Consider the following 10,911-nt stretch of genomic DNA (forward strand, 5'->3'; position numbering starts at 1 on the left):
TGTGGTCTGGTGCTTCTGACAGAGGCCACATGCTGTGTGTCCCAGAGGTCTCATCCAGCCTGCTGCATCTATACAGGACACCCGCTTTCCAGCTCTGCTGGATTCAGTCTTTGCCTACAAGCATGACAATTAATTTCACTCTAGCTAAAGAAGTTCAAACTACAGTGGATTGGAATCAGAGGCCAAAACCTTGTGCAAGACCTTATTGGCCTAACCCAGAAAAACTTCTGAATTTTTTTTCTTTTTCTTGTTTTGATCAGCTCTGAGCTTTCCTTTCTTCCTAAGGCACTACCAGAACTGGGAGGCAGTATCTCTGCAATATGCTTACTGAGCTCTGTCCCATGCTGACATTAAGATCAGGCTTTGCTCTGAGAGGTTTTGTTTTCTTGTGAGTTACTGATCTTGGCACTCCAGTTTCTCATTTAGCAGCTACCCCAGAACCCCGCAGAGAAACGGGTGGGAGACACACAGTCAGCTCAGAGGATGGCAATGGCAGGTCATTGCTGGACAATGTGGCTTCTTCCTGTTGTCCTTGTTTTCCTTCAGATGGTGCAGACAGGCACAGCCTTTGCTTTAACTTGGCTTTGTGATGCTTTGCCTAAACCGCACAGGTAATTATTTGCCATTATTTCTGCTTTGTGGACAAGGATGACATGAGTGAAAACCTGGTAGCCTTGCTTTCTCACCTGCCTTGCTCCCACTGCTATGCTGCAGTGCATTAATATCCAGGGCTTAGTCACTTGGAGAATACCATTTTGGACCGAAATAATTGTGTTAATGTAAAATTTGGGGTCAATATCCAGGACTTTCAAGCTGACAGCACAAATGATGTGCTATTCTTCATAACCTTAAGAGATGAGATAAATAATCCTTACTGACCATTCATAATCTATTGGGTGAAAAAATGAACCCTACAATGTTTAACAGTGCAGAGGAGAAAGAGAGCCCTACACCATCACCCACTGTGTTTGTCTAAGTCACAACACAAACATCACAACTCTAGTTGAGGAAGTGTCCCACCTGTCTTTTAGGTTGGACCCTGAGAAGCTTCTCTAAGGAATGTGTGAATCATACTGCAGACATGATGCATGCTTTGTTGTTTAATTTTGTTGTAAAATAGTTTGGTGATTAAAGAGGGCTTGTTGGAGACAACTGAACAAACACCTGAGCCATCCACAGTACAAGGGTTGGGAGCTGGAGGAAGATTTTGATATCCCAAGGGTGAGGTGCTTATCCCAGGGAAAGGTACTCAGTGGGGCACAGGGTGCCCCAAGAGTCTTCAGAAGGTTTCAAGAAAATTTTTCTCATACAAACATGTAGAAAGCAATTTTGAGTGCACTCATCTATGGTTTATTTTCATCAACAGACTAGAAGTGGCTGACAACTTTTCCTCCAGTGAGGAGGAAAGAAACTGCTAAGTTGCACTATTCGTCAACAATTCACATCAATGTCCTCCAAGGATAGGATAACAGGCTGGGTAGCTGTGAAAGATGCAGTATATGTCAGGTGTCTCCATTAATGGAGGGTTCTAACATTATTTTATATAACACTTTTGTTTTAACAGGAGGAGAAAAACTGGTCTGGATGAAACTACTGTAAGTTTGGTGCACAGCTGTTTGAGAAATGGTGCAAAATTTTTGAAAGATTATATGGAATAAAAGAAGGACTCCACAACGGCAAGACTGAGGACCTCTGATACTTGGTATTTTCCACAGTGACATGCAATGCAGAAGACAGTGTTTACTCACTGCATTTATAGCTCATTCCAGACTGAAAGGACTACCTTAGGTCAAGATGAGAGTTCAAGACAACCTTGTGAAACTGGAACAGTGGCCCAACATAAATAGGAGGCAATTCAGTAAATACAAAACAAAATTTCACCCGTGGCCACACAACACACAACCGATTAAATTTGTAAAATATGAAATGAAAGCAAGAAGTGTTCTCCATTTTCACAAGGATCAACAGCTTGGACATGAAGTAATGGGATCCTATCTCTCTGAGGGACTTTCAGGTTAGATGTTAGGAAACACTTTCAAACATTATAAGCCCAGTTAAAGAGCTCCTAGTTAAGGAGCAGATTAAGCTACACAGATGAGCTGTGGAATCTCATTGTGAATCTGTAGGAACAGGTTAGATAGCATCTGTTGGTACCAGTCTACCTCTCCTTGCTCTCACAGGGTTAGTGCCAGGAAGTGCTCTCCCATTCTGCCTGTGATCTTGCAATATCAGAGACTGAGCTAAGGTGAGTAGCATGAGCTATATACTGATGGACAATGAAGGGATGCAAGGGTCTACCAAGAGTCAAATACTTTATTTGTTACTGGTACTTTAGTTGTTCCTAATTTCAGCCTCTTACCCACACCCATGTTCATCTTTGCCTTAGTACAATGGCTGTTCTGGTGAGTACAGATTATCCCTTGCTTTGCCTTCAAAGGGGTGGTAGTTACAGCTGGGAAACACATCTTAAGATGTAAAATAATAGTGATCTACCTAATGTTAACAGCTTACCCTTTTTAAAACAATGATAGTTACAACTGTTGTTTTCACTAAGGCCTTCTGAAAGAATTGCACAGAAGTTCTCAAAATGGTGGGGTATTTGACTAATGTGGGCTAATGACTAATGCAAGCAAGCTATTATGAGCTTTTTTTTTTTTTTAAGGTGCTTTTATGAAACCACCATAGATTTGTAACCTGCGTATACATTTGTCTCTTTTGCAGTCATACCAAATGCATGCAAAGTCAACTCGAGAACTGTGAGCAGTTCTGCGAAAGTGAAGATGAAGGAGTCGTATGTTTCTGTGCTGCTGGCTATGCCCTGGCCAATGACAACAAAACCTGCACTCCTGTAGCTACAAAGCCACACTTAAAGTTCATCCATGGAGCACACAGCACATCTTGACCACATTTGGGAAGTGCTGGTGTGTTGCAGTGCCATGGTAACATAATGTTAATTCCATGCCTTTCACATGGCTTGCCTGAAGTGTTGCCAACAAATTTAATGAGATCTTAGCTAAAGGTTGTAGTTTAAGTAACATCAAATTGTGCAACTGTGAGTGATGTGCAGTAGCAAAACAAGCTCAGGGAAGTGTTCTCTGCAAGTGGGTCCATTCTCAGAGCAGACTGAAACCCCCTAGGTGCCTACCCTGATTTGAGACAGACTTCCCTGGTGTTAACAGTTTGTGTGGTCATTCCACTCTCCTGAGTGCTGTGTTTCTGCACAGGTTTCCTCCCATGAGGGGATAGGACAAGGGGTAATGACTTTAAACTGAAACAGGGCAGACTGAGACAAGATTGAGAGCTTAGATACAAGGAGCAAATTCTTTACTGTGAAAGTGGTGAGGCCCTGAAGCAGGTTGCCCAGAGAAGCTGCGGCTGCCCCATCCCTGGAAGGTTCTATGGTCTCTCTAGATGCAAATTCTGTCATTTTCTGTTTCTGTGAATACATGGCTAAAACCAGCAATTGTTGTTAATATGTCATTTATTGAAATACATTCTTTACTTCCACTTTCATGGGGTTTTTTACCTTTTTTTTCCCCTTTTTATCTTGATATCCTTTTCCCTACCAAAATTACAGCTGATAAAACTAGGTATGGGAGAGCCAGAGGATAGCAGAGCACATGCACAGACAACTCTGTATCCTTTCAGCTCCTAGCTACAGTTTCAGTGATGTCTGAAGGAGCTTAGTAAGGTGTTTAATTTTGCCCTGAGACGAGCAATATCCTGATCCCCTGTGAAAAATGCAGAAAAATTGCTTTGGAGTCTGTGCCATTTGGATGAGAAACTTATTATTTTTTCCATACACTTTCTCTGATGATAGCATCTTCCAATTGCCCTAACCTGAGCTTCAGGATAAAAATGGGTAAAGATGGCTCACAGAGAAACCTAAACAGAGGATTTTTCAGGCAAACTCCTAGCATGCTGACACAGTCTGAAGTGGGCAACAAGAAGATAAAGTGTTTGGACTTTACCTGGAATTCAGACTTTTTAATGCCATTTCCTGTTCCTCTCCCTTTCTGCCTGATTTTCTCCTCTGAGATAATAGGGCGGCAGCCCTGCAGCTGCATCCAGATGTTGTGATTTAAGGTGTTCTTGTGACTAGTCAGTCACTTCCTCTGCAACAGATTCAGCAGGAGGGAAGCCCTAACCCAACCTCAGCAGTGCTAGTGTAAAGCCAGCACCTGAGAGCTTCCACGCACAGCCCAGATGGATGTAACTGGGTGGTGGAAGTAGCTTCTGCCATAAACCTGACTCCCAAGTCGTGGGAGACAGGGACTGTGGATTTGTGTAACTGCTACACTGCTGGACTGCTTTTGGAAGTTGACTTCTGCATTTATGACATATGACATGATGTATGCCTCGGTATGTGTCTTGAGTGAGAACTGCAATTCTCTGTTAAATTAAGCAGCTGGAATAAGCGCCCCTGCAGACAGAATTTGCTCTTATCTGTTGCTGAACATCTGAGTAGGTTGATGATGTTTCATGCCTGGCAATGCAAAATGAGAGGAAAGGAAGGAGAACCTCAGACGACTGATTCCTCTGAACCCATGTTAAGCTCAAGACAGGAATCAAAGTTCCGTGGAGGCTTCCATGCCTTCTGTAATTGGTTATTATACCCATTTTGAGGGTTTTTAAAGGGCTGCCAAAACAACAAGCAAGCAGAAAACCAGAACAATGCTGTCAATGAAACCTTTACCATAAAGTTTTGGGCTTCATTATAATATTCCCAATGGCAATTCTTATGATATACAACCATGGAAGAGAAGAATCTTGCCCCTTTCATTTTCAGAGCAACATAGTCAAACAGACTTAAACAGGAAACAGATATTTATTGTCTTCCAAAACTTAACATTCTGCACAGAAAAATTTATGAGTCGTTAGTGTTTCTCAATTTGTATGAAGAAGTCTTTTTGGGAATTAAGTGCACAGACAATTGGAGTTTTGGCAAACAATTTTTGCATTACTGTTGTAGGCTGAGTACAATTTTTATAACTCAGAAACCCATTTTTTAGTGCCTAGAATTTGTGCTAAACTACTTTTTCATGAATGACAGTAATAATAAATTTGAGGTTTCAAATATGGAGCAGTCTCAGGCTAGTATCTACATGATGTCACAAGTTATTGCAAACATCTGAATGAGGCATCTGGAATCCTTCAAGGTTTGGCCAATACAGGAAATTGCATAAAGGTGTGATGTCAGATCAGTTTAGCTACATTGCCTCAACCTTACTTGCCCGCATACTTTCCATGTTTATACTTGGCTTCCATCTTATACAAACTACTCTAGGCCGAGCTAATCTTAAAGAAATTACCCATTCAATGAAGCTTAACGTGTGCTTCACTGTCAGTCAAGAGATAAAATGAGGTAGTAAATAAAAAGAGGATAAGACAAACTATGCAGAGTTCAGTGTCTTGCATATGGGGGCTTAGAACACAGGACAGTTTCTTATTTCTGTAGTAAAGGGCAACATAAAAAAGCACTTGTCAACAAGACCCTGTAAGTCTTTGGTTAACGCAATGAGCTTCAGAAAGTGTAAAATACTCCTTCAAAATTACCCACACACAAAACCCTTCATCGTACCTGTCTACTTGTAGAACAGCCTGCAAAGAGAGAGAAGAAAGATAAAGCACAAAAACATATGTACAGAGAAATCTCTAGCTAAGATTCAAGCAATTTTCTTAAAGTGGACATTTTCATACATATTTTCTGTCAAAGGCATCCTTCATTCAGAGGTGGTGAGAGTTAAAATGAGCTGTAGCTACCACATCAGGAAACTTGTGAAGGCAAACCTTTTTTCCTGGCTCAAAGCAGAATTTGTGCATTCAGTTATTTTACCAACAGGCTTTGGTTGCTATGTTTTAAACAAAATTAGCTAATATTGTAATAGTGCTGATCCTGCTTGAGTTTCTTGTGTCACTTTAGTCTTGGCCACAAACAGGAACTTAAGACTATTTTTCTGATACCTCTACACTGCAACCCAAGTGACAGGGAAGGGGTACTGTGGTTCATCCATTTCTACATCCCGCATCTGCAACCCTAATTCTCACCTAGCTTCCCCCTCTCAGCATTGGCTTGATGCTGAAATGGAGGCACATCGTCATAGAATCATAGAATGGTTTGGGTTGGAAGGGACCTTAAATATCATCTAGTTCCAACACCTTCCACTAGACGAGGTTGCTCAAAGCCCCATCCAACCTGGCCTTAAACACTGCCAGGGATGGGTCAGACATCAGGTGTCTTTCTTTTTCTTCTGCCAGTCTGTCAGGAGCCTTGCACAACCTTGTGGCTCATCTCAAATCTTTGTGGTGAATGCAGCACCCATCCGCAGGAGAGAATCAGAGCTCCCGGGGTTACATTCTTTCCCCTTGCTTCCCCAGAATTTCCTGCAATCTGTAACCAACCCAGATGGACAGTGTTGATGCTCCTCTGAACAGCTGCAAGTTCCTCCAGCCTTTAGAAATGGTGATGCACTTTTGATTTTGCCAGAAAATCTCTTTTTCTTTCTGCAGGTGTGAACAGAGCCGGCCAGGTGTTTAGCTGGATTGTAACCCATTTTAACTGCACTAAGCATTAATTCTTTGCAGAGTATGTGCTTCCTCTCTGCTGGCTGAGCAATGTTCAGATGACATTTTTGTAACTTCTGAACACACAAAGCCCCATGCTGCTTATAAGAGTACCTGCTGATAATTGTCCTTTGTACAAAGAGAGAGTATATGAGTATGTAAATGGGTTTAGTGTGTGTCACTCCTTGCTAGCTCTTGGCCAAGACTACACGTGATTAGAATCACCTGTTTTGGACTGGATGGTGTCTAGTCAGGGCTGAGGGATGCAATTCTATTTTGCTTTTCACAAACAGTTGTCTGCAAGGGAATGTTTCTTCTTTAATTTGAAAAATCTCTCCCTTGTTCCTGAACCTGCTGCTTTCACTTCCATATTCTTTATGCAACGAATAGCATAAAGCTCCACAATGTATTTGTCCCAAAAGTAAGCCCTCTGACAGATGAATTACTGGGTTAAGGCACGTAAATCCTGGCCTTCGCCCTTTCCCTCTCTTTGGAGACGATAGCTATTGCTGTGATTTACCTGCAGCTTCTCCAGGGCTTTTCCCTATGGGAAGGGAGAGAACAGCTGGGCAGGGGGCAGCTGGTCTGGGCCCTCTCTTCTGACTTAGGCAAAGCAATGGTGCTTTGGGAATTCACTGATACTGAGGGCACTGGACACTTTTTGGCTATAGTCTGTCAGGCAAGTGACTTGCATGGAAAATGATGATGTGGAGAACAAGGAGGTGATTTATTGTAGCTATGGGAGGCCTAGAAAAAGGGATGACAAAGCAATGGGGTTCAGCAGCATTTTGTCTGCTGCCCTGTGTCATATGGGGGCCAGGTTGGACTGGGCTTTGAGCAACCTGGTCTAGTGGAAGGTGTCTCTGCCCATGGCTGGAGACATGGAAGTAGATGATCTTTAAGGTCCCTCCCAACCCAAACCATTCTACAATTCTATCCGTGACAGGCATTGACCAGGGTGGGCTGCAGCAGGGCTGAAAGCACATCAGTCATTCCGTCAGTCATGCTGGCTGCTAACTCCTCACCCTGCCAGCCAGGACTCTGGGTGACCAGGAGCAAGAATACAGCACAGAGGAAGCCGGCAGTGTTTTGAGGATTGTATCACAGATAGAATGGGGCAGAAGAGGAGGCAGAAGCAAGAAACTCACCACGTCCATCTGGAGCACAGATGGCTCAGACCAGAGGGGCTTGGGGGCTCCTGATATCACCTCACTTCCAGCAAACTGAGCTTTGCCATGTCACTAGCTACTAACTTACACATCTCTATGCCTGTCAGAGAAAATACATCCTTCTGTTTTCTTCTGCCCCCATGCTCCCAGAGCTGTGGTCTGGCAACAGGATGGGGTGCAAAGTACAAGGCAACACCGGAGGGGTCTGCTCCTCATGGGTCCCTCCTCATTCTCCCAGTTCTGCAGCAACAAGAAGCTGTGGGCTTTCCCTTCCGCAGGGCTCCCAGCTACCCATCGAGAGCTGACACAAAGACAAGAGGCTGCAGAGAGGCCAAGGTGGAGGAGAGGGGAGGTTGGAGCTGATCATAGAATCATAGAATCATAGAACAGTTAAGGTTGGTAAGGACCTTAAGATCATCTAATTCCAACCCCCCTGCCATGGGCAGGGACACCTCACACTAAACCATGCCACCCAAGGTTTCGTCCAGCCTGGCCTTGAACACCGCCAGGAATGGAGCATTCACAGCTTCCTTGGGCAACCCATTCCAGTGCCTCACCACCCTTACAGTAAAGAACTTCTCCCTTATATCCAATCTAAACTTCCCCTGTTTAAGTTTTAACCCATTGCCCCTTGTCCTATCACTATAGTTCCTAGTGAAGAGTCCCTCCCCAGCATCCTTGTAGGCCCCCCGTCAGATACTGGAAGGCTGCTATGAGGTCTGCACGCAGCCTTCTCTTCTCCAGGCTGAACAGCCCCAACTTTCTCAGCCTATCTTCATATGGGAGGTGCTCCAGTCCCCTGATCATCCTCGTGGCCCTCCTCTGGACTTGTTCCAACAGCTCCATGTCCTTCTTATGTTGAGGACCACACAGCTTGGTGTCATTGGCAAACTTGCTGAGGGCGCACTCAATCCCACTGTCCATGTCAGTGACAAAGATGTTGAACAAGACTGGTCCCAACACCGATCCCTGAGGGACACCACTCGTTACTGGTCTCCAGCCATTGACCACAACTCTTTGCGTGCGGCCATCCAGCCAGTTCTTTATCCACCAAGTGGTCCATCCATCAAATTGATGTCTCTCCAATTTAGAGACAAGGATGTTGTGTGGGACAGTGTCGAACGCTTTGCACAAGTCCAGGTAGATGACATCAACTGCTCTACCCCTGTCCATCAGTTCTGTAGCCCCATCATAGAAGGCCACCAAATTGGTCAGGCAGGATTTCCCCTTAGTGAAGCCATGCTGGCTGTCACCAAGCACCTTGTGATTTTCATTTCCCTTAGCATGATTTCCAGAGGAATCTGCTTGAAGATTTTGCCAGGCACAGAGGTGAGACTGACTGGTCTGTAATTCCCCGGGTCATCCATTTTCCCCTTCTTGAAAATGGGGCTTATATTTCCCTTTTTCCAGTCATCGGGAACTTCACCTGACTGCCATGATTTTTTGATACCGCCTCTCAAGAGCTGTGTTGGGTGTTAGTGCTTGCAAATAAATTTGTAATCAGTAAGGTACCCACTCACTGTCCCTTCAAATATAAACAAAAATTTTAGAACCAAACCAAAAATCTTTGAATAGACTCTCAAAAGAGTATGTATGCATGTAAATGAAAATCATGCAATCTCTAAGATTCAGAAGCTGTACACCAAATGACAGGTGATTCCTTTTGACTCATCATTTCCCGTATATATTCTTAGCTCACCAAACAAATTTAACCTGATACTTTCAGCATTAACGGCTGTTTCTTGCTAAACCTACTTTAGTTACCCCTCTAACACATACTTCTGTGATCCTGTGAGGCTGCGCCTCCCACCATGGGGCAGGCACACCGCAGTCCACTTCAAAGCATTTTCAGTGTCCACAATGCACAACTAACTTCTGTGGGCATGTGCCTCTCAGCAGGACACCCCCAGGGAGAAATGTGGCTGCAAGCCCAGCCATCAGCTTTCAGTATTTGCTTAGTGCAGAGGTGATGTTTTCTGGAAAATAATTGCTGTCCCCTTTTGCTAGCTGAGGGTTGTGTTTCCAAATAGCATGTGACAGGAGTTACTCAGGACAGCTGCCCACAGTCACCCGTGCTGCAGCAGGGCTGATGGCCAGCCAGTGTCCACAGCACGAAGTGGGTGACATTGGTATGTTCCCATCACGTCCCCATCACTGCCCAGGGAGCTGGTCTGCAAACCTGCTTCCGCTGTCTTGCCGCACTGCTGAGGTGGGGAGACTTCCATGGGAACCACTTGCTAATGTAGGACCAACTAATTCAGTTACTCCATCCTGAGAAACTGCAGATGTTGTACTTGACACCACATGCAGGCTTCATTCTGGAAGGAGTTACCCTTCAAGCAGGAGGCAATCCTTAAGCCAGCCTACAGGAAATAGGGTGCAGGACTCCTTAATGAAACACGTCTCCATGTGTACACTGTGGTAGTTAAAGGGATAGAGTAAGAAATCCCACTAACTCTTCATAAAGACGTGAGGAAAGGACTGCCCTTTTTTAGAACCCTCTCTTTGTGCGATTTTCTATAGTAATACAAAAATCAAAATGTAAAGCCTGTTGCATTGGTATCAATACAGAAAAAGCAAAGTCAGTGCCATAACGTACTGAGTACACTGTGGACTGTTCCCAAGGACACAACTGCTCAATCAAGGAATATAATTTAAAAGAAAAAAAACACAGAGTAAGAAAACAATGACCTTGTAAACTAAGACCTGGTGAGAATACAGCTCCTGAAGCTCTGTGTTGTTAATATTGACCTCATCTGAACAATTATCTTATTCCTACAAGAGTTCCTTGATTGAGATAGGTTTGTGAAAATAAATAAATAAATCTGCAGGTCTACATTTTTATGCTGGTTTCTGTGAAGTCCTGTGCTGACATCAAGTGGTGACTAACTTTTCATTCCGAAGGGAGCCTGACTTATGATACTGCATATGGACAGCGTGATATTTGTTATCACGGGAAGGGAAAGGTGAGTACACAGGCCACAGAGGGACTACAGCAACAGCCTCACTGGCAGGTGATTCCATGGGGATGGACAGCCAACGGAGTATGGAAAAGCAATGAAGCCATTGTGCAAGGCAAAGAGGGTAAGCTGAGCCTCTGCAGCAGCGCCGGGGAACACGAGGTGCTGGCTGAGCCTCCCCAGCAGCCACCAGATGTGAGCCCTGGCAACAGCCCCCC

General features: G+C 44.2%; 1 protein-coding gene across 1 annotated transcript; it reads left to right on the plus strand.

The window, feature by feature from the left end:
- Nucleotides 1–262: 262 nt before the first annotated feature.
- On the plus strand, nt 263–3,177 carry LOC134163915 (coagulation factor X-like). Its single transcript, XM_062619146.1, is given in 3 exon segments — nt 263–559; nt 2,722–2,748; nt 2,751–3,177. Coding segments are annotated over 3 exon segments (255 nt in total). The 5' UTR covers nt 263–483; the 3' UTR covers nt 2,903–3,177.
- Nucleotides 3,178–10,911: the final 7,734 nt, after the last annotated feature.

Source organism: Pezoporus occidentalis, unplaced genomic scaffold (assembly GCF_034315485.1).
Source record: "Pezoporus occidentalis ecotype Australia unplaced genomic scaffold, CSIRO_AGI_Poc_V1 ctg105, whole genome shotgun sequence".
Taxonomy (NCBI): Eukaryota; Metazoa; Chordata; class Aves; order Psittaciformes; family Psittacidae; genus Pezoporus; species Pezoporus occidentalis.